Below are 27,172 nucleotides of genomic sequence, written 5' to 3' on the forward strand. Positions count from 1 at the left end.
CTTCTTGCCGCCTCACCTCCAAGAAAGGAGTACGCTTTGAAAACCGCCAAATAAAGTTTCCTAGACATGTCATCCTCGGTCCAATTTGGGAACGTTGTCACTTTGTCTGAGTCGTTCACTCCTTGCAAAAGTGCATCGCCAGATAATCTAATTACATGGGCTGTAATTAGAAGTGCTAAGTGCAGCCCGCTATTTTAATCTTACGCGTAAAATAAAGTGCAGTCAACAACATGGGTCGATTTAATTGTAATCCATTTTGGCACATTTGAGCCAGACTTTAGGGTTAGCGTTAATAACTGTGCGTCCATCTTGGTATTTTGCGTTTATTGGCGCCATGACCGGAAAGCCGTTTCATATCTGAAAGGAGTCTTGGGCAGGCGGCCTTCCTGTGTATTTATTATGAAGACAGAGACAAACCGGCCTCCCTTCCTCCCTCAGGCTGCCAAATAGCGAGCGGCAAAGTTGAGCAATTAAGTCGAATAAAAGCGATGGTGGAGATTAGTGACACATCAGTCAAGTAGGTCGGCCATGAGACGGTGGTCAAACCGCCGAAGCCTCCCGGAAAATCCCAGTTATGATGCCGGCGCGGGGGTTAAGCGCGTCAAAGTAAACACGATGAAACAGATAAGGAGGGGAAATACTTTTCCTATCTTGTCCTTGAGCGGAATGCTTCCAAGGCTGTGCTCATGAGGCAGAACGGCGAATCAAAGTACTGCGACTGAGTTGTGGTTACTCCCTCCCCGTCTTCGTCTATCGCTCAAATGGGAGGCTTTTCTGGCATGATTGGTGCTTGGACAAACAGTTTCACTGAAAACGAGCAGGAGTGAAGTTGAGCGCCCTCCGCAAGAATTTCTCCACTCGATATGAAATGCCTTCGAAAAAAAAAAAAAAAAGTCCAGAGCATTCAGAGAAATTCTCATAAGCCATTGAAAGGAATATTTAACATGAATTGACCATTCTGACTCAAAGTTAATCAATAAAATGCAATCAAAACCCTGAAACCAACTCCCAAGCAAAACTTGTGTTTCATTAGCCTCAACGCATAATTTAACTTCAGGTCCTCGAGAGAGAATTAGTTCAACTTTTATGTTTCGAAAGGCACGCCTTTGGCTGTTTAAAACACACACACACACACACACACACACACACATCTTCGGGTGTCATCAGTTTGGCCTGAAGCATGACGTATTGTGGTTGGAACAACCTCAGCAAAGTGCCTCGGTGGAGTCGACAGATTGGGAGAAGTCATGAGCGGTTGTGCTTGGCAGAACAATTCATTCCCACAGGGCAGCGTGCCATCCTCGCTCCCAGTGAGTCACGGCCGACGCCTCGGCCCGTCTCAGAGGGTCGAAGGTGATTTCGCAAAAAATTAATCCGGAAGGAATCAGGGCGGCGGTCATGCGATTGCGTGGAAGAAGACCACGTGGACAAGGTTATTGGCAAGGTCAAGCCAACGTGAGTTTATTTAAAAAAAAAAAAAGGGAAGGATCGTCTGGAGTTGGCCTTATGTTATAACAGCATTTCACTTTTTGGAGAACAAAAGTTAAAAGTGACCGACTCTACTGCAGGCTCAAACTGCCGCTTATAACAGCGTTCACTTTTTGGAGAACAAAAGTTCAAAGTGACCGACTCTACTGCAGGCTCAAACTGCCGCCATCATAAAACCATGAATGCACACGGGAGGGTAGCTACGCTAACTCGGCTAAGTTGGCCGACAAAAAAAGCAATTCTGACACAAAAATATAAATGAATACTTTCAAAAGCATATCTGCACTGTTTGTAAACATTTAAGAAAACAAAACTCATTCGCTAATTCAATACATCCTACCATCATTGAACATTCCGTGGTGTTCATAGACAACTTTTTGCTCATGGCGCTGTGTGCGAGTGCTATCGTTTGATGCCTTTCACCAAGTGCAGCTCTCTGTACTTAAAAATAATTTTAAAAATAGTACTGAACAATGAGAAGTCTTGTCACATTGCACTTGAGCATCTTCAACTAAATCGCCACGCTTGGTTAAACTCATCGACTGCAAGTTGAAGCTACTTAAAGCTAGCTTAGCTTGCGCCCTGCATGCTCTGCGATTGGCTGGCAACCGGTTCAGGGTGCCCCCCGCCTACTGCCCGAAGACGGCTGGAATAGGCTCCAGCACCACCCCCCCACGACCCTTGTGGGGATAAAGCTGATCAGAAAATGGATGGATAGATTTGGTGAAACAAAGAGATGATGAAAATGTGAAAGGACACGTGTGACTGTGGATACTCGGGGAAGCTAAAGTCTCACAGGAGTTGGCGGCGTTGCTATTTGACCTCCGAGTTTGGCGTGTTTGACAAGCAAGCACAGCACCGGACAAACTTTGAACACGCCAGTTTGCGGCCAGACTGCTCGTTCATGCGCACACTTGCATGTGTGCAAAAGAAGCCTGGCAGGGAGTGTGGGAATGCTACCTCCACTCAGGAAACAAAACAAAAAAAAAAAAGGGGGAAATTGGTTGCGGGTGCGGCCCCGCCTCTGCCAAACTGCACGTCCGGAAAAGTGTGAGTGAACGTGGATGTGAGGAAGCGGCAGAATGCCTCAAGTAACCCCCCACCCCTCCCCACCCCGGTCTATTAGCAGGCTCAGCGGGGCTCCAGCTGCAGGTGAGCTTTGCGTAATCTGTAAATGCTCCTCCAGAGCCGCGCCGCCATCTGCTGCAGTGCTCAAATAAATAAATAAAAATCAAACCCGAGTGCCAGCTGCTAAAAATACACGCGGGCGTCACGCATCGTCAACCAGGAGCAAAACCCTTTAAGCACACACGCTAAATGTAACCGAGCCTGTCAACAACTGTATCCGTTTGTACACAGGATGAATACTTCCCCGCTTTAAATGTCGTCTTTTTCAAGGAAGGATGATTCTTGCGACGGGAGAGCCGTATAAAATATTCAACATGGCAGATTGGAAAAGGGGTTGACAGACATTCGGAGGCCGAAATTAGATCATATTCATTTTCTTGTGAAACACTGACTAAGGAAGCTATTTTAAATTTCAATGTGCTGGTGCGCAGATCTATCACGGCTTGGTGAGACTACCTCCCCCCAAAAAAAGTGAAATATAATTATTTTTTTTTTTTTTTAGTATCATCTCTTCAACTATTTTAAATTTGAATGTGCAGATCTATCACGGCTTGGTGAGACAACCCACCACCCAAAAAAAGTGAAATATCATTTTTATTTAGTATCATCTCTTCATGTCATCCAATGACGACGAACAGTGGAACCTCAAAATTCAACTTCCCTTCAAACACACGAAGGCATGAATTGTGCCTTATAGTTATGTCCTCCTCTATTCATGTTTTTCGTGATCATACATTCTTTGTATTCATGTGTTTAACTCCCCACATATTCTTATATTAACGCTGATTGTTTTTGCTGACCATGTGCAAAGAAAGAACTGCTTCCTGTTCAGAAGCACTTCCGCCGTAGCAGGGAAAACAAGAGCTGAGAAAAAGAAGTCAGGTTCACACAGCCTTGTCCAAAATGCTGATTGATGACCGACCGGTACACGGCCTCAACTGTTAAGATAACCGTTAGACGACCTCACGTGCTGAGGTCATTTCATACATCCTGTAACCTTTCGCCTTCATGGAATGCAGACTTTAACTGCTAAAGATGGTTTCACATGTACCCAGATTATTCATGTATTCAAACGTCTTTGCGTTTCCAACCACAGCGCCACCCCCAATCCCCATGTTGGAAACACCCAACATATAACGAGGGGCTCCTGAAGCAAATAAAAGGGATTTCACATTGTTTTCTGCATGTTACGGTTATTCGTCATGAATATATTTTTTGGGGTGTCTGGAACAAATCGTTTCGATTTACATTACTTCCAATGAGAAATCTTGCTTCAGTTTTGGTACGATAAAGTTCCAGGACTTTTGCATGAACTCTGGGTAGGGCAGTATTACAAGATCCCATAGTGTCTTAAAAATAGTGAGTCACTTTCAACACAGCCATAAAAAAAGGACCTAATATGATACTAAATCAAATTTATTGATTGCACATCAGTTGACTTAAGCCATAAGAGCGAGCCTTCACTCTGAGCAGCTACCTTGAGGAAATGACACAGGTGGCTCGTATCATAGCTGGATCGGTGATGTTTGAAGAGTTTTCGTAGCACTCTTAAGCGATGTCAATGATGCCTCCGCAGAGAATATTCGGAAAAGCTCATGGCGTCTGCGCCTGCCATTTACACGCATCCGGTAGAAGATGTGAGGGTGCCCCATTCGCCAGGCGGGTGACTATATTTAGCCTCAGTTCACTCGACTGCCTGATGAGGGAAAAGAACGACCTAACAAGAAGGCCATCCTCCGCCTCAGCGGTTAGATAACCCGCCAGGTGAAGTTCAGCTCCAGTCGCTTACGACTCAGACACACTCAACATTTCGCAGCTGGCAGAGGCCACAACAAAGTTCTCTAACGGAGTCTGTTGGACTCGTTCCAGCGAGTGTGGGAGGTTCGTTGGCATGTCTGTGTTGACGGCGGCCCGAAAAGTGACTCAGTGGCGAGGTCAGCTCGCGGGGCCGCACCTTGGCGCTGCGAGGGACAAACACGTTTGGATTGGCGCTCTCGAAGCCCGTCGCTAAGCGCTCAATTCCGTTTCCCCAAAGGAAATAACTTGAAGTCTAGTCATCTGGTCCAGGGCTAAAAGTTGCGCCAGCTAAAACCTTAGGGCAATGTTTTAATTTTAACATACTAAACTGAGAGAAGAGAGAAAAAAAATTGACAGCCAGCCACTCCCACGCTCTGAAAATTGTGCCAGATCAGTAACAAATGCCATTTGGCACCATGTAAGGAAGATTATTTGTTCACCGGAAGACTTCAAAATACACAAACAGCAATTAATCTATTTGAACGAGTTGTTTTTTTTAATTGAATTTAATCACCAAAGGAAAAACAACTCAACACAGGGGAAAGCCTGATAGAAGATTCTAATCTCTGCACTGTGAAACAGACTGCAGTTGTTTGTTTACATTCAAACCTCGGTTTGTGGTCATCGCAAGTAAAACAGAGTTGAGTTAAGACTAGCTAACCACCAGCCCTTTGTTGCTTCCTTAGTCTGATTTGCTTTAAACCTTCCAGTACACCAAATACAAGCAATTTTTGTTTTACTCGATGCACCTTAAACCTTCCAAACTGTGATAATTTTCTTGTTTAACGGTTGTCATTACACTTTGCCCATCACTGGCACTCCTCTGGCAAGAAAAGGAACACAGTTGATGCTTACTGAGCTCAAATAACAGTATGATGTAAAAAAATAAAAAATATTGTGAAAGTAGTAAATCATCCTGTGTTCAATTTCATGTCATAACATGTTAAGGCAATCTTTGGTTGCAATTGCGGTTCAAAAGAGTCCAAAAATTGAATCGCTGGCATGTCCCCATTTTCTTCACTTCGTGACACGAGTTTGTGTGCGAGGAGGAAAAGAAGCAGGCCATTTTATTCCATCGGCCTACATGTGTTTGATGCATTCAGAAGCAAACAAAGCCAGACGCCGGCGGCGTGACGTCAACGCTGGACAAGTATAATGGCTAATCATGTGACTCAAAGGGGTCAGAACGCACGACCGCAGCCTTTGGCCTGAAATTCGAACACCAAATACCCAAAAGGTAGCCGAAGCCTGTGACTATTAGCGCCCCCCCCCTTCCCGCAACCCAAAATTGGCAGCTAATCATAAAAAAACGTCACGTCAATTGAATTTAATCACCAACGACTTGAATTTTCTTTTAAAAAAGTGTAATTTCACTAATGCCTCCGTGTCAACATTCTTTAAGCAAGACGAAAGGAGAGACCACGACACAACAAATATATCTTGACGAGTCAGCGAACAATCGACCCTCGTTGGCGGCTTAAAACTCATCTATCCGCAATAAAACCAAAACGGGGAAAAAAAAAGGAGGCGGTTGAACTTACCGTTCACCCCGGGCAAGAGTCGACCTGCAAAAAGTTGCAGCAAGAGGAAGAAAACGGCCTGCTCCTTCATTTCGGCCAGTAATTCAGCCTGCTGAGATAAACCGTGCTGTTGTGTTGGTTCGCTAACTTGAACACTGGAGGAGAAAAGACACCCGTGACCGCTCGTGACTGTCCTTGTTTTCGCACACGAAGCTCGCGCCGGAGAATTCCCAGGCACCCGGTTTATATACAGCGGCACACGTGCCTACCGGCGCTCCGCCAATCACGAGCCACCCTTTACATTGTAGCCACACCCCCAAAGTGGCTCTCCAATGTTGCTGGGAAAAGTCTAATGTCATTTATGGTCACGTGTCTAGCCTATTTTCGCGGTTCACGAAAGTCCATCCAAGCAAAATTTTAGAGCAATACTAAGCCCACCTCTTTGGCTCAAGAAATGGATTGATTCACCTCACCTCGGCTTGATTTGCGTTGAGCTGTAACTTCCCTGTCACATAGAGTGAAAAGTCGAAGTGTATACCTTGTTCCAAGTAGGATAGATGGCACATTTCTTAGCACCTCCAACTCAATAACAACACGTTGAATATTACCAGGTCGCTTTTCTGACACATTTCCTGTTCATGAGCAATTTGGATGGCGGTATATTTTTCTCTTTTCTCATGGCTCATCCTTTCAGTAACCTTAATCAGATTTGAAAAAATAAGTAACAGACTGTCGTAAATCCTTTATTTACTCTACGGGGGGGATGATTTCACATTGGTAAATGGTTCATGAAGGTCGAAGTCAGAGGTGTCAAACTCATTTTTGTCAAGGGGCCACATTCCAGTAAGTTTCTCTCCGGGGGCTGCTGTGACCGTGAAACCATATAAATGTCAATATAGAATATATACAGTCCACAACAAATTGATGGATGACTACTGCAGTTGTAAAAACAGATGACAAGAATAACAGCACCCAACATTTGGATTATTTGTGGTTGTATTGTGCTTGTATTGTATTGTATTGCACCTCATCTTTGGCGGTTCACGAAAGGACACATCGAATGTTTTGCAACACCAGCAGTGGTGTGAACGTTACCTGTAGCCTAGTAACAGTTTAAAGCATCCCCTTGGAATCTCGGCCAACAATCGCTCAAGAGAATGACTGATGAGGGTAACTTTTTTTTTTTTGCATTTTTCCTCACAGGTAGTTTGGATCTAGAACATCGTGGCACTCGACAAAAGGGAGATACACTGGAACATTCGAAAAATGTGTCTCACGTGCCCCATTTCAAGTGAAAAAACACGTTAGTCACAGGCCACCCGTGATTTGAAAAAAAAGAAACAATACAACGGTGAAATTCCATCTTGACTTTGTTAACCTGTGTAGGCTTAGATTGCGTGACTTTCCATAAATGTACAGGATATTATTTTTCATGACTCAATCTTACTGTAAATAACAATCATTTTTTTGTCACAGCAGTATCAATTTCATTTTGAAATTTGTATTTACATTGACAGTTCCTGTTTAGAACTTCCGGTTTAGCGCGGTTCGCAAAAGGGTAACTTGACATCTCAAGTACGGCCAGAGTTTGTTACGGGGTCGTACCAAGCCCTATTTTTTAGCTTTGCGAAGAGGCAAAAGGTGTGTTTTGTGTAATAATTTGATGTCTGTGAGCATCTGTGTTTGTAAAGGTTTAAAATAAAAGGTTAATTACGTTAGCTAATTATCAGCATGTGTTGTGAAATGTGTTTCAGCTCTGAGGGTGATTAGGCCACTATTATGGATATATGTTGCTCACAATTAAAATGCAAAAAACGCTAAAAACACACAGCAAGGTGCTTTTGAGACTTTCCCATTTCGACCCCATATCCCCTCCAAAAAATCTACTGCACTTCATATTCTTTGTGTTGATTTGATGTTATGCTGTTCGAAATGCATTTGGTCAACCTCCCCCACACTTTTTCATGCAGGCAGACGATGACAACAGATTTTGCGACAGGGTGGACTATGACAAGATGGACATTTTTTGGTGAATGTTCGCATTTACTGAGCACATCGTGCACCTTCACATGACAACACGAGCCAGTGAGCAAGCTGTCTTTGAACTGCTTATAAATAGATGTCGAATTTCTGAAGTTGTTTTTTTTTCCTGATGACAGGATGGACATGTTAGGCTTCACAAAATCCAGCTCCACACATTATACGATTTCCTCCATTGAAGAAAACGGCACACAGCTTTCATGAGCCGTTCATAGACAGAATCTGGAAATATTTTTGCAATAACATGTTCGCATCACAGACAAATACAAGATTTTTTTTCTTATGACTGCACGTCACCGCAGTGTCAGAGCTTCATTAATAGGACCCCCCCCCCCAAAAAGAAAAAAAAGATGATGCATTGCAAATTCAAAGAGACAGAACCCTGTTTGATCCTAATCCATGATGGGCAGCATAATCCTATCAACCCAAAACCTTGTGACATTGCTGGTGCGCTTTGAAGGAATACTGCTGCTTTTCCCACATGGTGCAGACTTAACGTCTCCCGTTTTCATTTTGACATTCTGCATGCATTTATTCGATTGACTTTGGTACTTTGATTTACGAGTGAGCTAGAACGACTTTTTCCTAGCTACGAGCCGTTGCTCACACGATTATTTTTTTCTGTCTTTGATTTGCGGGTAAAATTTTTGGCTACGAGCACCAGATGGCGGCAGCGAACGTCACACCAAGCAACCGTTTGGCCGCGAGTGAACAATTGTCTTGGGAGGGGGAGGCAAATGCTTGTTTCAAGTTGTTTATTGCCATCCCCAGTTGAAGTTTGCTAGAAAACTCAACGTGATGTGAATGTAGTGTTGTCCTTGAGCAGAATGAGAATATAATTATAATTTGCGGTACAGAGCGGAGAGCACTGTTAGTTTTTTCCCATGGAAAACATAACGTAATGTTTGTAAAAACCGCAAATAAATGTTTGTGAAAAGCAACTGTGCCATTTTTATGTTTGACGGGTCGGCTATGCTGTACCTTTGCTTTAAAAATTCCCTTCGCAACCCGACCCCTGCGAAATGTAATTAAATACATTATATCCACATTCTTCATAGATCGATCCCATCATACTATAAAGTAGCACAGCCGTTGAACTAGAAGCTGGCTCCCCCAAGTGGTGACGTGACTTCCAACAATTCCAAGACTTGGAACAAGGCGAAAGTGAATGTCACAGTACTCAACTCAGCTACTATCAGGCCATACAAAAGTACTGTTTGCTGTCTTTCCTTTTAATTAATGACTTATGACATGTATTTATTTCATACGTGCTGAATTTGTGTCGGTAATACTTCTGCGTCTGCGTGATGATGCAATTGAAAAACAGCAATAAACCGGACTTTTATAAAAAAAAAATAAATAAATAAATAAATAAAAAAAAACGAATGAATTAAACCCCAAATAGTCAACAAGATGTCAAGTCGGAACTGTTTGTGTTGCATTCACGTGCAGGAGGATATTCTGCGATAGTGGTAAAAGTGAAACTTTTCTCGGATCGACTGCATGAATGAAAAGAGTAACCATGATTCCGAGTGGGCGGGGTGTGATGGCGAATAAGCGTCGTCGTTTGACATAGTTTACCGTTGAGCTGGGAGCGTGGGCGGGGAAAACCCCGAGGTCGCAGTTTTTTTTTCTTCGTCTTTCTTCTTTTGCGTGGGCTTGAACGCATCCGGAGCTGGTCGCTGGTCTCGGGGCAGGTTCGAAACACAAGCAACAAGTGAGGGTGGAACCGAGCTGAATCGGGACACACGCTGACGAAAGCCACGGAAAAACGTCCTTTAAAATGGCCCTTCTTCGCTAAAGTCAAGTGTTGTGTTGAAGGCCCGTGACGTTGGCATTAGTGACGGAATAAAGAAAGACGACGGAGAAGCCGAGACCGGAGCGCTTCTCATGTAATTGATCTGCCTGCTGAACGATCAACAAGCCAGCTGGGGCACCAGCAACAGGTAGGATGCCACTTTTTTTTTAGCCAGTTTCAGAGCGGTACGCGCGAAATACCGTTGTTACGATTTTCCTCTGTTGTACTCAAGCTTTAAGATTACCCAAAAGTGAGCGGACAACCCCAGAAACAATAAAGTTCGTAATTTCTGGGTTCATTTCCTCCTGCTAACTCTACATGATGTCACTGATCATGAGTTGTTCAACGGATCACAACTCTCAGTTCCCAACAGGCACAGGGAGCCTCGAAGTCATTTTGGTTGACTTCTGAATTGTTTCCTCCCAAGAGGAAAGAGTGGCAAGTAGAAATAATCCATACCTGGGTCAAACTGTCAACATCTTCAATCCTAAAAGCTCTGAAAAGTGAAAGCAAATGTCTTCTGAATTTGACACACTGCAGATTTGATCCCAAATTTTAACAATTAAAAGAGGAAAAAAATGGCCATATAAAATGAGGCTTCAAAATTGTCAAAAATCGAGCCAGGAGCATCGAAGTCATTTTTGTTGACTTCCGAATTGTTTCCTCCCAAAAGGAAAGAGTGGCAAGTAGAAATAATCCATACCTGGGTCAAACTGTCAATAGCTTCAATCCTAAAATCTCTGAAAAGTGAAAGCAATTTGACACACCGCAGAGTGTTGACGATCCCAAATTTTAACAAAAGAAAAAAAAATGGCCACATAAAATGAGGCTTCAAAATTGTCAAAAATCGAGCCCTTTTGTCTGCTGTCATGCGGGCAGTGAAACCGCACATTCAAAATTAATTTTGTAAATTTGTTCCATAACGCTGACATAACATTGATTTCCTTCCAATTGGCAATTTGAAATAATCCATACCTGCCACTGTCCTAAAACTTGGAGGTAACATTTGGACAGTCTTATCTTCAATGCAAGTGTAAAAAAATAAACAAATACATAAAAGTAAAATAAAGCAAAATTACTTATACTTTCCAAATATCATGTCACAGAGCTAATGATGGTTTGCTTATTTTATACCAAGCAACCACACACACACACACACACACACACACACACACACACACACACACACACAAAAACGAAACAGTTCCTGAGTTTATAATGCTGCGTGTTTGCGACATTTACGCCACGAGTTGCACGAGCTTCTCTTTGTGCAGAGTCTGGAGACTCGAACAGGATCAACTCCAAAGTCATGTGGGCAGCTGATTTAATCAAGAGAAAAATCCCTCGGCTCCAGCACTGGGCATGACAAATTTGTTTGTAGGAGCACCACAATGTTTACGGGCCCTTCCGCCGACTCGGAAAACTAATGACATGCATGCTGAATTACTCACCAAATTGTGTTGAAATGGAGTGCTGCAGAAAAAAAAAATTCATTCAAAGGTGGCACAAAGCTGCTGAGCAGCAACATTAAGTGCAAGAACTCGTTTTGCGCACATTGTTTTCCAAACATAAACTCGCTTCGAGATTTTGCTTCCTCATGGTTGTCCTGCACGTCATCCAAAATCCCCAAAAGGAATTAGCCGACTCACTCAAAGACTTTTCTGTCTTTGGAAGTCATGGTCTAACCTCACGTGTTGTCTCCAGCGTCTACGATGGCCTCGCTGGCGGATGGCGGCGGCGGCGAAGGCATAACCGCCCTGGGCTCGGAGCTGCCGGCCATGTTTGACGGCGTGAAGATGGCGGCGCTTGCCACCGTCCTCTACGTCATCATGCGCTGTCTCAACCTCAAGAGTCCGCCGTCGCCACCTGAGGTCAGCCACCAGGACACGCCGCTGACCCGCTACCTGCTCAAATGCTGCCCCCTGTTGACCAAAGAGTGAGTGGAAGACATTTTCGGATTGTGTCACATGCAGGTCAAAAGACAGGAAGAGTTTTTTTTTTCTTTTTCCTTTGGCAATGCCTTTCACTTTTGTCACGCACAACACCGTTTGACGTCACGGTGAAAAAGGTCGATTGACACATGACACGCTGGTGCGTGACGACCAGATTTATACATAAACGAAAAAAAGAAGGCCTGCTAAAGATTTCCAGTGGCTTTTCAGCAGATGCTGTCTTGCGTAGCAAAAAGCCTGCGAAAAGCGGTTTGCAAATCAGGCTTTTATGTTTCTCTCGCGACGAAACTAATCAAAAATCAAGAATGCCTACTTTTTTTTTTTTAATCCACATGTGCTCCAAAATGAAACCCCTCAACAAAATGAGTTGGAAATCAGTGAAGTAATGCAAAAATAAATAAATAAATAAATAAAAAAGTGAGACAAACCGAAAATCTTGCATCCGCTGGAACGGCGCTAAAATGAAGTAAAAAGTTTAGATCCAAACTTTTATCCGGTTCTCCACCAAAACGTAATTCCTTAGCCCTTACGACTCGCCCTTAAGATGTTTTGTGGAAATTATTTTGTTTTCTTTATCCCGCTAAGAAACACACTGAAAATCCTGCATCCACAGCAACGGGGGCTAAAACCGAGTCCAAATTCTGGAGAACCACCTCAATCCAGATCTGCACCAAATTATAGTACACCTTTGCAACCGGTGCATCTTAACATCAAAAACAAAACAATTTAAGTAAGCAGCTACAAAACCCCTGGACAATGCTACAATCAAGGCAAAATTTGGATCTGTACTATTTCCACCAAAATTCCTTCACAAGTTTTTTTTTTCTTCACAAAGAAACAAACAGAAAATTCCAGATTTGCAACAACTGCCGCAAAAAATGAAGTCCAAATTTTAGGTGCGGACTTTAATCTGGATCGACGCTCAAATAGTGAAGGCTTCCTCCGAAGCCCAAAATCTCTCTTCCCATCGGTCCCTCCACAAGTTGTTTTTGTGTAATCCAGCTCGGCAAACAAACGCCGCTAAACTGGATCTGCACCATTCTTTGGATCCGCACCAAAAATTCCCGAGCCCAAGCGCCTTCCCTCCTCCAAAGTTTAGATCGGTTCCGTTAGTTTGACGTCATCCCGCTGAAACGGATCCAACCGCAAAAGGTCACAACCCCACTCGAAAGTAACACCTCGTTCTTGCGTCTCTCGCTATTTGCGGGCCACTGCTTTGAAGCCGAGGGGCCAAAAGTGCCGAGTCAGCATCCCGTCGGACCTCGAAAGATGTGGCGTGTAATCCGACGCCTGTGCCACTCCTCCGCAGATACATTCCACCCCTGCTGTGGGGGAAGAGCGGCCACATCCAGACGGCGCTCTACGGCAAGGTGGGCCGTGTGGGCACCCCGACGCCGCGCGGGGTCCGCAAGCTCCTCCCCATGCATGACGGGGCCACGGCCAGTTTTGACCTCTTTGAGGCGCTGGTTGAACACCGCACAGGAGGTCAGATTTTGGGGGGAGGGGGTAGAGGGAAATGCTCTAAGGTAATGATAAATATCTTTTAACAAACTATATAGAAAGACCCCGTGAATCTTAGCAGGATAAGCCCTATGAAAAATGGATCTACCAATGTTATGCACACACAAAAGTTGTCAATATAAAAGTAATAATAATGATTGTGAATAATTATAATCACGGACTAAAAATATATTTGAGTTTGCAAACATTCTGGAAAAATTATTTTTTTGTAGTATTTCCAGTGTAGTTTTCTAAATATAGTAATAAAATAAGAATATGATATATATTTTTTTTTTATCTGAATGAATTAAAACGTGTTAATTTGTAAAAGAAAAACAAACCATGAAAACATTTTATTGTTAAGCATTTTCTATTATTATTTTAATAAATCCCTTTTTAAAATCTTTGTGACAAAAACCCCAAACCAAAAACCAACAACAATTTACCGTGCGAAACGTGTCTTCTCAGATGACATCACCATGGTCATCTGCCCCGGCTTCGCCAACCACAGCGGGAACGTCTACATTCGCACCTTTGTGGATCACTCCCAGCGGCAAGGCTACCGATGCGCCGTCCTCAACCACTTGGGGGCCTTGCCTGACATGGAGCTGACGGCGCCGCGCATGTTCACCTACGGTAAGGACAAAGCCAAATCATCAAGGGCAAACGGCGGAAGGCTTCGAATAGGAAGGAGGATGCGAGCGGTCGCCGAGACGATTACAAAAAAAAGTATATGTAGTTAACTTTGTTTTACAAAGTTAGCTTGATGCTAGCCCGTCTATGGCGTTATGCGCAAACAAATGTTTGAACCCTTTAACATTGATATGAAACGGTTAGCAACACAATGGAGACCAGTGGTGTCCAAACTACAGCCCGGGGACCAAATTGTGGCCCACTATCCATTTTTTTTCCAGCGGACCGTGACATGATCCAAAAAATAAATTAATAGAAATAGAATTGGATATGGGCCACAAGATTAGTTAAAAAAGGCGAAGTTGGGTAGAGTGAGAAAGGAGGGTGCGCTGTAGAACTCTTCTTGATATTCGAAGATACAAATAAACTATGATTAAAAGAATAACACAATTATGGTCACCGAAGGACAGTTTGGTTTTTTTTGCATCCGAATGTGGAGATGGGATTTGGCTACTAAATGCAGAGCTGGTTCTGTCAGATAGACATCCGGTGGCTCCCCGCCACTCGAGACAATTTCAGTCTGTCTTTGTTTACGTTTATTTAAGTATAGGAGTTGTATCATTTTGACCCCAATGTTGGACTTTCAGTCCGGTTGCGTGAGTACCTTTGCCTCCTGCGATGCGCACGACCAGGTTGCACGTGGGAGTTTGCTGCCATGGTGAGCTACGTGAAGCAAGCGTTCCCCGGCACGCTGCTGGTGGCGGTGGGCTTCAGTCTGGGCGGCAACATCGTGTGCAAATTCCTGGGCGAGGACCCGGCCAATCAGGAGCGAGTGCTGTGCTGCGTCAGCGTCTGTCAGGGCTACAGCGCCCTCAGGTGGGCACGAACCACAACACGCGTCAACTTTCAAGACAAGTTCATAATAACAACCGCCTTTTTAATTTTTTTTTTATTTTAAGAATGTCTTTTTAGACAGTACCATATGAACTTGTTTTTGTTATTAATTTATTGTTTTATCGTATGAATCACTTTTACTCCTTGCACAGCAATTTGTCTACAGCGGTGGTTGTTTTAAAGTGCTCGAGAAATGCAGTTGAGTTGAGTAATGAGGTGTTAGCATTTTTAATTATATTCAAATTTTGTCTCACTTTCGAAAAGGAGTCTCCCACGCCCTTTTCACAGTCGCTCTTTCGCTAAATGATTTGTTGCATTTTTTAAAGGTCTTTAAGTACATTCAAGTACAACTCGCTGTTTGTCCTCGTGTTTTTAGAGCCCAGGAGACATTCCTTCAGTGGGACCAGTGCCGACGGCTGTACAACTTCGTCCTAACCGAAAAGCTGAAGAAGCTCATCTTGTCGCACAGGTGGGGTCGTCGAGCACGTCTTGCGTTTTTTGCCGTCCCGACCCGTTACGTCTCGAGCGGGCGTTAGCACGCGTCTTTCTTATATGACGGCGTCCCGCAGGGAGAGCTTGCTGGGCGTGACCTCCAGCAACATCAGCGACGGCGACCTGAGTCGACTGTGCGCCGCCACGTCGATCACGCAGATCGACGACAGCATCATGAGGTGAATTCTCTAATTATTAATACAATGTTTCATGCTCATTTTTGGAATAAAACTTCAACTATTCCATAAAAATCAACGTTAAATGTTTGACGATTTGTCGAGATTTGTAAAACTCAAAAAGGGTTTTTTGTGTTGTTTTACTGTGTGCAGGAAGTTCCATGGGTACAGCTCCTTGGATGAGTACTACAAGCAGGAGAGCTGCGTTCGCTACATGCACAAGGTGAGCGGCGGCACTGTCATCTGTGACTTTTTTTTTTTCCACCCCCATCCGAGATTATTTGCTCATGCCACCGAAACCTCACGCAGGTCTCCGTGCCGCTTCTCCTGATGAACTCGTCCGACGACCCGCTCGTGCATCGCTCCCTGCTCGCCATCCCACGCACGCTCTCAGGTTTGGATAGAATTTGGGATACGGCGACAAGCAACCTACGCGTGGCAGCTTGTTTCTATAACCCCATCAGGCAGATTTTTTTTTTTATGTCATGTGATCCGCCATTGGTTCAAAATGTACTACAATGGTTTGGCATTATCAACATATCCCGTTTTCAATGTTTCCACTTCTACAATGTCCACATTTCAAAATCCAGATTTCACGTCATTCATTTTCCATTTGCCGATTATGCTTACAACGAACACCTTTATCACATAAATGTCATTATAACCACCAGATTTTCCCCACAAAATAGTGAAAAGGCCCTCATTACAATGAACCGTGGGCAGCTAACTGCCGAAAATACCAGGAAATGTCCTCCCGTCAAATAGTGATACAGCGTGTCCCAACACAAATTATATGGCACAGCAATGTATGTAATAAAATACTTTAAGTTGTAAATAAAAAAAGTTTTTTTTTCCAGCTCGAAAAATGCTTACCTTCCCACGGACATCGAGAAAAAGGGAAAAGTCAAAGGCGGGAATTGTCCTCAAATGGGGCAGTGCCACTTTCATTAATGAAGTAGGGGAACACATAAAATGGTTTGGTCCACCCTTTGAGAATGGAGGATATAATAAACGAATACGTCAGTTATTTATTATATCATAGATTTTGTGTAATTATAATACAGTACATTAAGTTTTTTTTACCGGCCCTGTTTCACAAATTTGCTAAGGTTTAATGTATCGTCTACAAAACTGACATGCACACTAATACCAAGGTTAGATTTCGGAAGGCGCCATGATTGTTGCTATTGCTAACGCGTGTATCTTTTAGCCTTTTCATTGGGTCACAACATTTTACATAAAGCACTACATTAATAAAGAGGCATTGTCGAAATTAGGCCGCGCTGTGAGTGTTGGTTTTACACGGCATGCGCGTATTGTTGTACCGTTTCAAAAGTGTGCAAGGACAACTTTGGCACGAAGCAACGTCGCTCTGCAGTCGACGTCACGTGGGCGCAGGAGACGTTTGTTTGCATTAAATATGAAACCCGAAGATCACCTTTCAAAACACAAAGCAGGTCTTCGTGTCTTGGTTTCCGTGCGGGGATAAACACGCGGGGGTTGGGGTCGCAGTTGGGATCGCATCGCTGTCCCTGCGACGATTCTGTGCGTTAATTGTTCATCACAAACTGTCCTCGTGCGGTTTTGTCTTTTGGAGGAGTCACTATTTGTCTCCTCGCGTGTCAGGAAACCTAAAACCAAGCGGGTGCAGGTCTGCGCTTGCCTTACGTGTGCAGACGTGACGTTCGGCTGCTCACGCCCCCCCCCCAAAAAAAATAGGGCACAATAGTACAAAACTTCAAAGTGAAAGTGAGCTTCACTGTAATAGGTGGGACATGCTGCATGTATAATTGATTTAAAAAATAAGTACTTTAAAAAAATACAGTTATTCTTATTTTAAATTTTGACCTGAAATATAGAACTTAAAATGTTATTTTGAAAAATACAATTAAAAGAAGAACCTTGTATCTTAATTTGATTTAATTTTTAAATATTTTATTTTTACACTTCAAATTGGGTCAATCTGAATCCGAAACAGGAGGACACCGCTGCATGTTTAGTCAATCAAAATTGGGTGCATTCAAGAAAATAACTGCTTTGATAAAAAAAAAAAAAAATGTATAAATCTAGTAAAATTTTCCTTGATTCAAAATTTTAAGTTTGACCCGAGATATAAGGTATAAGCTTATATTAGGGGATCCAAATTCATCACGTTTTTTTTTTCTCGTCTGGACAGAGAAGATGCCCAACGTGATCTTCGCCCTCACCCAACACGGCGGCCACCTGGGCTTCTTCGAGGGGGCCGTGCTGTTCCCTCAGCCCCTTACGTGGATGGACAAAGTCATCGTGGAGTTCGCCGACGCCATCTGCCACTGGGAGAGCAACCGGCTGCCCCGCCACGCCGCAACCTGCCCCGATTTGAGCCTGGGATGCACCGAGAGAGCGGAGGGAATGCCCGCCGCCTGGCCCTCGATTTCAGCTTGAGGATGGTTGGGAGTTGGGCCGGGGTCGGAACATTTCTTTGTCTTTTTCCGGATCGTAAGACCTCAGGTGGTTCTGCTGTAATATCTACTGAAAGGGAGGAGGTTTTTTTTTTTTTTTTTTTTTTACTGCTGCAATTTCCTTCTGATGAAATGTGTGAGTATGACATTCATTGCGTTTTTCACAAAATGACGTCGATACTGTTAAGTGGCCTTGCAACCGCTTTGGAATACTCCTGAAACTGGATCGGGCTGAGGGTATTTATGGCTGGACGACATTTTCACTATGCACTTTAGACTCTTGGCGCGACTGTTTTTGACTTTTTTTTCCTAATTGTTAATGATCTGAATAAAGAAACTACTTCATCTCTAATGGGTGGTTGTTTTTTTTTTCCAATTGTTAGAAAAAGCTAAACCAAAAAACAAAAACAGACTACAAGTCCACGTTTATATACACCTTACTGTACAATTGATTGACAGTGTTGGTACAACAGGTAGGTAGCACAGTAACATTTCATCGTCGTAAACGGTGGCGAACAGCAGGCACTATGGGGCAAGGATGGATGGGGGACACACTTGCTGCTTTAAAATAAACTGTTTGGAGGCTCAACGGGGGTCCAAACAAAGCCCAAGAACAAGTTTCAAGGAGCTAAGACACCACAGATGGGGATGACACCACGGATGCCTTCCTCATCCGCAGTTGAGTAGTTAAACACCCTCTTCCAACAAATAATCACTTTTTTTTGGGGGGGGGGGCATCCACTCAATAGCACTATGTAACCTTTTTTGGGGTGGGGGGGTGGAATCTGACCTGACACTGGTCTCTCCAATCCACACAAAATTTGGTGGACTCGTCTGTCATGATGAGGCGCACAAAGTTTGAAGGACCCCATAGCTGGAAATGGAACAGGAAGTTGTCCATTTTGGCTGGAAGAAGCCATTTTGGGAGCAAATTCCGAGAAAATGAGGCTGGAATGAAAAAAAATGCACCCCCTGAAACCAGTTTCACCAATCAGCACAAAATTGGATGGACATGTCAATCAGGACTGGATGCACAAAAAAGTCTCAAGAACTGGTGCCTGAAATTGAAGAGGAAGTCAGCCGTTTTGGTTAGAAGCAGAAATTTTGGGGGTAAATTTGATGACAAAGAGATCTGGCAAGTTTGAAAAAAATATATGTTGCTTCATCAATCGATATGAAATTGGGGGGAAAGGTTAATCAGGACAAAATAGTCTCAAGGACCAATGCCCAAATTTGAACAGAAAGTCGATTTGAAGCAACTATTTTGTGGGTGATTTATGGGCTTGGTCTGGACACTGCCCCCCCACCCCCAAAAAAAAATGACAACAAGGCAACATCCTCTCAGCAGTCTATGGAATGTAAACGCGGCTCGGGCTTTTAGTCAAACAACTTGGCTGCCGTGGCTTTGCCGTCGTAGTTGTCCGCTTTTCCGTCAAACTCGGCGGGGAGGATGTCGGCGTCAAACTCCTTGTAGTAGTTTTCCAGCTCATCTCCGTGCACAAAGACCTGAGGGAGGAGACGACAGGCGGACAGTTGGCACTGGAGAAAGAGCGGACGGAGGGCCTTTAGAACGTTACCCTCTCCAGAAGTTTGCTCTTCATGAGGGGCTTGACCACGTTGTAGGTGGTTGTGAAGTACCACGGCTGGTGGATGAAGTGCACCGCCTTGAAGCGAGCCGGGAACGAGTCCTGGATGAGCGCACGAGGGAGGCGGACAAGGAGAAACGGGGCACTTCATCAATGCTGACCACATTCACATTCATCTAAAAATGTCTGTGGTAAAAAGACATAAAATTGAAGGTATTCCACCTGCAGCATGTCCACCATCTTCTTGAGCTCGGTGGGTTTGATGCCCGACGCCTGCTGCATAGTGAAGCCTTTAAAGTTCTCGATGATGCAGAAGCCGTTGATCTGAGTCTCCTCGTTCTCCAGAAGCTTCTCCAAGATCACGCAGTAGGCCCGCAGGATCTGGGGGAAAAAAAAAAAAAAAGAAAAGGGTGTCCCACCTGGTCAGAGGGCGGAATCGGTGCATTACGGGGTCCGCAACGTGCGCACGGCGAGCACCTCGTCGAAGGTGATCTCTTCATAGTCCCAGTTCTCGATGTTGAAGAGCAGTACCACGCGGCCGTACTTGTCTCGGCTTTGGAGGATGCCCGGGTAGCCCGCCTCGATGGTGCTCCGCACCGCCTCGGGCGTCAGGTTCTCAAACAGCTCGGGGTACTCCTTCCTGAAGCGCACGTAACCTTGGAAAGGGGGAAAGAGAACCTTGACGTCACATCAAAAAGCAGTCAGGCTCTGCCTGGCTTGGAAAAAGTTCTGGCTTCGAAAATCGGGCTTTTTGAGTGGAGAGGAAGTGTTCTTCTGCCTGTGCATTTGGGCCTCTAAATGGGCTTTCGTTCTTCGGAAACACGTACGTGTCTCAAAATCGTCAAAAGACACCGTCGGTTCATTGAAGACGTTCAAATCAATCTCGCTTCTTGCCACCCACCACATTTTGGAAGGACTCTACCTTTCATGAGCTCGAAGGATCTGGGAACGTCGTACTTCCTGGCCCGGATGAAGCGGACCAGCAGACTGTCCGGTTTCTCCCCGAAAGTGTCCTGCACCCCCTTGGCCAGCTCGTCTCCCGCGTCGGCCTTCTCCTTGATTATCCCCCGCAGCTCCTTGACCGCAGACGCGCGCTTCTCGTCCGTCTCGTTCAGCTCGTCTTTGGCCTGCCGTGTTTGCGATCGTATGACAAGATGACGTTGCGTTTTTTTTTTTTTTCTTCTTTTCTCCCCCTTGAAATCGGCCTCAATGAGAGCACACGCCACGGAGATGCGTTGTCTACCTTCTGCCGGGTGTGGTCCGGCAGGCTGGGGCTGGGTCCGAACACCGGCCCGTGGTCCTTGACGGTGAGGCGTTCCAGCTTGGCCCGCAGGGCCTGCTCCTCCTCGGACACCATGCGGTAACTTCCACTCTGAGGATGGCAAGCTTCGTTCAAGACACAAATTCTCTTTCAAAACGATTTTTTTTTTGGTATGTAGACCAGAGGTCCCGAACCCTTGGGCCAGTCCGCGGGTCATTTGGTGCACATAAATACTAAATAACTTCCTTTTTATTCATTACGGAATCTGAAAGATGTTTTATTTTGAAAAATTACCGGATTGTCCGTTATATCCGTCTAGAGTATGTCACTCTTGACGCAGGTGAAGGCGGCGCTTCTCGGTCAAGTGATCGGTTACCGCTAAAATGAAACCCAAGAGCTCGCAAAATGAGTAAAAAAAATAAAATAAAATAACGTCTTTGGAAAGGGGAAAAGGCCCAGCCATTTTGAAGGCACGTTTAAACATTACCGTGGCGACCAGAGAATGTAGCAGCCAGATAGGAGGTTCCTCTTGTCATGATTCGTGTTTATTATTATGTTTAGATAATACCACAGTTTTCACGCAGGTCATATCAGATTATTTTGTTGTATTTAGTCCGGTCCCTGAAAATATTGTCTGACCTAAAACCGGTCCGTGGGGTAAAAAAGGTTGGGGACTGCTGATATAGACGGCTATATTATCTGCTCGGATTCCAAGCCAAATGCTTCAGAAGTCATTGGACAGCATTTCACAGTGCAGATGGACAATGTCCCAAAGCATACTGCGAAACCCACCTTTTTTTTTTCGGCAAAGAAGTGGACTATTATGCAATGGCCGAATCCAACACCCGACCTGAATTCGATTGGGCGTGTATTTCACTTCCTGAGGACAAAACTGAAAGTAAAATCTGCCAAGAACAAGCACGAACTGCATGCCCCTGCATATCATGTAAGTTTCTCACAATACGTATGTTTTTCTTTTTTTTTTTTTAAAGAAACCTAATCCACATGAGAGCAAGCGTTAATTAATATGGCCTCAGTGTTGCTGTAATCTGTCTCACATGAGGGCCGTAAAACCCCCAAATGCAGCGTGATGCCGATCAAGGGCTGCATCCCAACAATGAGCTTAAGTATTTCTTTCTCCCTTCGCCCCCTCACAAGGGGCCATTTTGTTGCCAGGTTCGTGCTTGCCCATACTCACAACAACAGCCATGTCCGCTGAGTGCCACACCGGGGTCGCTGCAGTCTGAAAGACAAAACTAACAAAAGCAATCAGTAAATAGAGCGCGGCATGTTGAAAGTGGCGACAAATAACCAAGAGCGGCAAGGATTCGGGTACAAATATATCATTACTGTACTGAAGCAAATTTTTATGTATCTTGTGCATCCCTCTCAGGTCTTTTTTTTTTTTTTTTAAACATTGTCCTCTCGGGGAGGTTGACAAATGTAACAAGTCTATTTGGGCAAATGAAGAAGTCGAAAGTCCAGATGTCTGTTGGCAAATGTAGGGAGTAAAAAGTGGTCAAACGAAATGATTTCTATGTAAGTGAATAGGTAAGTAATTAAAAAAGGATTTTGTGTGCCGAGTACTGTTTTTTTCTTTGTGCGAAGTTATCCCCAGAAAAATGCTTTTTATATAAATGACCGTAAAACTTCATTTTTACTTTTGTTTTGGAGTACATTTCAGAGTCTGTACTTTTTTTTTTTTTTTTAAACACAAGTATCTGCACTTTTACTTAAGCCCTGCGTGTGGGTACGAGATTATCCAACACCGTCACGAGCTGCTATTTGGACTCCGTAGGTTCGATTTTGTTTTCCCGTTGCCAATGCTTCTTTTCTGAACCTTTAAAACGGAACGGGATGAATCCGGCTTCATCCCGCCGCTGCCCCGACAATGATCTTGATGGATGATGCTAAATTTAGCTCTTGCAATATTTATCAGGCAGATTTAAGCTCAACTCTTACATCAGCACGCTGATTTGGAGTGCGCACAATCAGGCTGGAGAACAATCAGAGAGCAACTGCAATAAATTAAGCTCCCCCCTCCTCCCTAAAAATGTTGCATACATAAACTAAAATTAAAAAAACAAGGTGTACTTTTTTTTGGGAGGTGGGTAATATTTTAAAGACATTGAACCAAATCGATCTCACGGAACAATTTCATCCCAGAAATAAAACCAAATTATTGATTCGTCAAGGAATGTCATGAAATGGGTTAAGAACAATGAAGTAAAACGAACCCAACTAAAATAATACAAAGTTTTTGATTGTTGGAATAGAAGAAAATGTACGTTTTAGTGATTTTATTTTCAATTAACATATCCTTTTATTGAAACCCAGAGGGGAACTAAAACTACTCTTCAATGTTGTGCTGCTTCTATTGAATTAAAATGTGATTTGTGTTCATTATTTTTGTTGTAGATTCAACAAGAAATTGACATTCAAAACCAATCACTTCAAAATGCTCAGTTTTGTTTTAAATGTATCCCCAAAACCCCCCAAAACAATCACCAAAAGGGTGCTATCTTCTGCCATCCAGTGCAAGTGCATGAAATTATTCTGTCGGTCACTACACGTCGCTGGCGTAGATAGATGAATAGCGATACACTCTTTGCGGCAAGTAATATCTGAGCAATGATGTGGAATTGAACAAATTTTCTGCGTCAAAGTAAACAAACACATCAAAATAATACTCAACAATTCGACGAATGTAAACTCCAGCTGGCTAAAAATCCCAATCCTACTACATGAATGCACGAGAAGCACGCAGTGGGAGGAGGCCTACCTGTTTTGAGGCGAATGAGAAGCGTCAGACGTGTACGGGACGGGGGCGTAGAGCTGTGATTTTTGTAGCGTGGGGATTAGTGGCGTCACCGCAGATTACTGCCCCACACGCCCCCCCCCCCCTCGCATTCAATCTGCATTGTGGTAGAGTGTGATGTAATGTTGGGGATACAGATTTGGAGTGGTGAGAGTGTGTGTGGGGGGCGGTTGATTGCATTCCTCCAAGACTTGTGAAAAGTGACCATTGTGACCGTGAGCCTCCTGCAACGTGTTCTCGGCTGGTGAAGGTTTCGTAAGGCAAAAAGATTGATGTTTTAACTTTCAAATGTCTCCGACTGGCGGCACGGTGCTCGACTGGTTAGCTCGATTCGGGCTTTGGCCGATGGAGTTTGCATGTTCTCCCCGTGCCTGGGTGGGTTTTCTCCGGGTACTCCGGTTTCCTCCGTTACATGGGCAGGTGAATGGAACACTCCAAATTGTCCCTAGGTGTGATTGTCTGTGTGCGCCCTGCGATTGGCCGGCAACTGCTTCAGGGTGTCCGACGACAGCTCGGAGAGCCTCCAGCACGCCCGCTACCCTCGTGAGGATAAAGCAGATTAGGAAATGGATGGATGGATGCGTCTCCGGCTAATAGGCCGTTTCATAATGGCGCAGCGCCGGCGTAGCACCGGAGCAAATGTTGCCGTGTGAACACCCCTAATGTTTGCAAAACAAACGGGCGCCGAGGTACTTCCGGGTGGCAGAAAGTGACTGAAAATCAGAATCGACGTTTGGGGCTGTCAAGAGGATGATGCAAAAGGTTGTGAGGTTAAAGATCGTCTACTTCCTTGAGGCATCGTGTCCATTTGGAAAGGGAAAAGCCTGGAAAGCAAACCTCCAGCATCGGGTTCATGGGAGACATTTTCAATTTCCAAACAGTCTCGCTTGCAGTTCTGTTTGCTTTGGAAGTACCCCGACGCTGCCCCCCCCCCCACATGCTCTCAACCCTCCCTCCTTCTGCCCCGCACACGTTTTTCTCCCCGCCACATGGCCATCGGTAATCGGATAAATCTGCTCAAGAAAGAAAGCGATTTGAGGAGCAAAGTTATGCGGATTGGCCCAACAATGCGGCCTCTGTGCTTTGGCTCAACCATCCTGCCTCAGGGCCTCACACACACACACACACACACACACACACACACACACACACACACACACACACACTCACAGGCCGCAACATTCGGCACAGCTGCACAATCGGACCGCATTCTTACGAAGCCGCCGTGAATGGAAGAGGTCCACACGCCACTGTTTGAATGCTCACTTTTTGTTTTGTAAAAAAATAAATAAATCTATCTCTCAAGAGACGTGGTTGCAGAAGTGTGCACACCTCAAAATTCAGCACGTGGGTGTGTTCAATATCAGTCACCTTCAAATTTATGTGAACTGATTCATTCCAAATAAGGTTTAAAAAAAATGGCCTCAGGTAATGGGCGGCGCGGTGGTTAGCGCGTCGACCTCACAGTGCAGAGGTCGTGGATTCGATCCCAGATCCATCCTTCCTATGGTGGAGGTTTGCATGTTCTCCCCGGACCTGTGTGGATTTTTTCCGGGTACTCCGGTTTCCTCCCACATTCCAAAAACATGCATGGCAGGCTGATTGAACACTCCAAATTGTCCCTAGGTGTGGGTGTGAGCGTGGATGGTTATTTGTCTACTGCCCTAAGACGGCTGGGATAGGCTCCAGCACCACCCCACCGCGACCAATGTGAGGATAAAGCGGATCGATAAAATGGTAATTGTCACTTGTCAGAGAAAAAGAGAGGATTAGCCAAGGTCATTTTTGTCAGAGAAAGTCAAAATACTGAATGGAGAAAAAAAAAAAAAAAGTATCTTATGAAAATGGCCCAAAATTTGTTAAATGAAAATGTTACGCACTGTATCATTTTAAATGGTTTTCATTTGTAACGTCTTAAATTACTAGTCATGTGAGGGCAGCACAGTATCCAGTTTTTTATAGAATACCCCCCCACACCACTTCATTTGAGCAGTGCCTTATACAAAGCTTGCTCATAACCCAAATGTATTTGACCCTCCCCCAACTATATTTGAATTCCCCATAAACAGCCAGCCTTCAATTTAGTCGGTTCCCGGTTTAGTCCCAGAAATTCCCATTGGTGGTTTCCAGCTTTGAAAATTCCCACAAAAGCGATCGATCAGTCAATGTCCATTCACAACAAAAATTTGTAGAGCAACGCTTTATTTTTAAATAGTACAAACAACTTGTAACCAAATCGCCAAAGAGAAGCAGCACCACAGCCGAGTCAAACGCAAACAGGAAGATAACGGCAACTTCCTGTTTGTGATGACGGGAACACTTTTGTCGTCTTCGCCACGATACTTCCGGGTGTCATAAAAAATCCTCATCCGACACGTTTTCAACTGTTTTCCCAGTCGCTCCGGCTTGCTAAAGTGACACGGAAGGCTTTTGTGTGCAATCGGCGCACTTGCCATCTGGAAGTAGCGTACGGGCGACGCCCTGGCGTAAGGAACCGAGGAACGTCTCGAGAATAAATTAGGAAGCATTTGCCTCGTCGTCGTCGTCCTCTTCAGCTGGCCAGTACTCGTCCTGCATGTATTTGGCTGCCGGGTGCTGGTCCGTCAGCGGGCTCTGCAGCTCCCACTCCCACTCGCACGCCACCAGCTTGTAGAGGTCCAATGCTGCCAGGGCGTCCTCCACCGAGCAGTGGCCCCTCGTCCCCGCCTGCCAAGTACTCCTTTATTTGGCACCTCAAAGAGAAGCTCCGCCCACAAGAAGAAGCGCAAGCTTACCTGGATGCGTCTGTTGAGGAGCTTGCCGGACAGTATCTTCAGAGACACGCGGCGCCGGCGGGGAAAGCCGGCCAGGCGTGCCAGGAGGCGCGTGGCCCCCGTGTCGCGGATCATGTGACGCGGGAAACGGATGCGCAGCACGCGGAAGTCGTTGCAGACGGAGTGTCCCACCACCACCTTGCCCTCAAGGATGTCAAAGATCTACAGGGGATGAGCGAAGAACAGAGTTGGCATTGAAAGTTGTCTTCTTTCATCACAGTCAGCCCGCTACAGCCTCAAGATGTGGGCAAAGCACGACTTTTGTAGAAAAGAAGCTCCTCAATTCGCTCCAACATAATCCCTCCGCACTCGGCCTGATGGTAAAACTTCTGTCAACTGAAACCCTTTCACTCACTTCGCCTTCGTTCCCTGGCACCAATATGCCACTAGACGGCAGCGAAGGCTCGACTTAAATGAACTCCCTCAACTCACTTCAACATAGTTCCTTGAGACCAAAATGGTAGCAAAGCACTACTTTGGTCTCAATTAACCTCCTCAACACACATCAATATAGTTCCTTGGCACCAAGCTTTAACAAAATCCCCACAAAGTAGTACGTGTGTTGAAATAAAACTCGTCAGATCACTTCAACATAGTCCTTTACAACCAAGCAGCTATTAGGTGAGTTCTCTATGTGAAAGTTTGATTGCGTAGATGTCCGCCGGCCTCACCTCCTTTCTGGCCTGCTCGAAGGGCGTGGCGCCTAGCAAGTGATGCGGCCGGATGCCGCTCCATCGCGTCCTGTAGTCGGTGACGGGATGACACGGCCGGATGTACTTGTCGTAGAGGATGTTGCCGTGGTAATCCAGGATGCTGCAGCGGGCAAGCTCGTTGC

The 27,172-nt window shown here is 44.8% G+C and overlaps 4 protein-coding genes and 1 long non-coding RNA gene across 10 annotated transcripts in view; 1 reads left to right on the forward strand and 4 right to left on the reverse strand.

Annotated features, from left to right (window-relative positions):
* mfge8b (milk fat globule EGF and factor V/VIII domain containing b) overlaps positions 1-6,173 on the reverse strand; it is a 17,118-nt gene extending 10,945 nt beyond the window's left edge. For 3 of the 4 annotated variants that reach the window (XM_019874017.1, XM_019874016.1, XM_019874014.1), the window contains exon 1: positions 5,955-6,173. In XM_019874017.1, the coding sequence (XP_019729576.1) occupies positions 5,955-6,024 (70 nt within the window). In that variant the 5' untranslated portion in view covers positions 6,025-6,173. The remainder of the gene's footprint in view (positions 1-5,954) is intronic. The other variant, XM_019874015.1, reaches the window with a different exon arrangement.
* Positions 6,174-9,573: 3,400 nt separating this feature from the next.
* Positions 9,574-18,211, forward strand: LOC109518266 (monoacylglycerol lipase ABHD2-B-like). The gene is made up of 10 exons (XM_019874018.1): positions 9,574-9,919; positions 11,476-11,707; positions 13,033-13,208; positions 13,692-13,859; positions 14,549-14,732; positions 15,127-15,219; positions 15,320-15,421; positions 15,572-15,641; positions 15,728-15,812; positions 17,595-18,211. The coding sequence occupies exons 2-10, from the start codon at positions 11,484-11,486 to the stop codon at positions 17,840-17,842; spliced, it is 1,350 nt and encodes a 449-aa protein (XP_019729577.1). The 5' UTR covers positions 9,574-9,919; positions 11,476-11,483; the 3' UTR covers positions 17,843-18,211.
* Positions 11,079-11,538, reverse strand: LOC109518268 (uncharacterized). Its single transcript, XR_002168698.1, has 2 exons — positions 11,458-11,538; positions 11,079-11,244 (listed from the first exon to the last, which is right to left on the reverse strand). It is a non-coding gene; the product is annotated as an uncharacterized LOC109518268 (long non-coding RNA).
* Positions 18,212-18,278: 67 nt separating the features above from the next.
* On the reverse strand, positions 18,279-23,641 carry rlbp1b (retinaldehyde binding protein 1b). 2 transcript variants are annotated; one of them, XM_019874020.1, is made up of 8 exons: positions 23,489-23,641; positions 21,905-21,962; positions 20,689-20,817; positions 20,368-20,572; positions 19,923-20,101; positions 19,668-19,826; positions 19,437-19,547; positions 18,279-19,365 (listed from the first exon to the last, which is right to left on the reverse strand). In XM_019874020.1, the coding sequence occupies exons 2-8, from the start codon at positions 21,914-21,916 to the stop codon at positions 19,237-19,239; spliced, it is 924 nt and encodes a 307-aa protein (XP_019729579.1). In that variant the 5' UTR covers positions 21,917-21,962; positions 23,489-23,641; the 3' UTR covers positions 18,279-19,236. The 2 variants fall into 2 exon arrangements, with proteins under 2 accessions (XP_019729579.1, XP_019729578.1); XM_019874019.1 differs by having other exon boundaries at positions 21,905-21,949; positions 23,489-23,640.
* Positions 23,642-25,694: 2,053 nt separating this feature from the next.
* The window catches only part of isg20 (interferon stimulated exonuclease gene), an 8,356-nt gene continuing 6,878 nt past the window's right edge, over positions 25,695-27,172 (reverse strand). For both annotated transcript variants that reach the window (XM_019873991.1, XM_019873992.1), the window contains exons 3-5: positions 27,009-27,172; positions 26,299-26,499; positions 25,695-26,230 (exon numbers count right to left, since the gene is read on the reverse strand). In XM_019873991.1, coding sequence (XP_019729550.1) covers positions 26,042-26,230; positions 26,299-26,499; positions 27,009-27,172 — 554 coding nt within the window. In that variant the 3' untranslated portion in view covers positions 25,695-26,041. The remainder of the gene's footprint in view (positions 26,231-26,298; positions 26,500-27,008) is intronic.

This window comes from Hippocampus comes, unplaced genomic scaffold (assembly GCF_001891065.2).
Source record: "Hippocampus comes isolate QL1 unplaced genomic scaffold, H_comes_QL1_v1.1 scaffold298, whole genome shotgun sequence".
Taxonomy (NCBI): domain Eukaryota; kingdom Metazoa; phylum Chordata; class Actinopteri; order Syngnathiformes; family Syngnathidae; genus Hippocampus; species Hippocampus comes.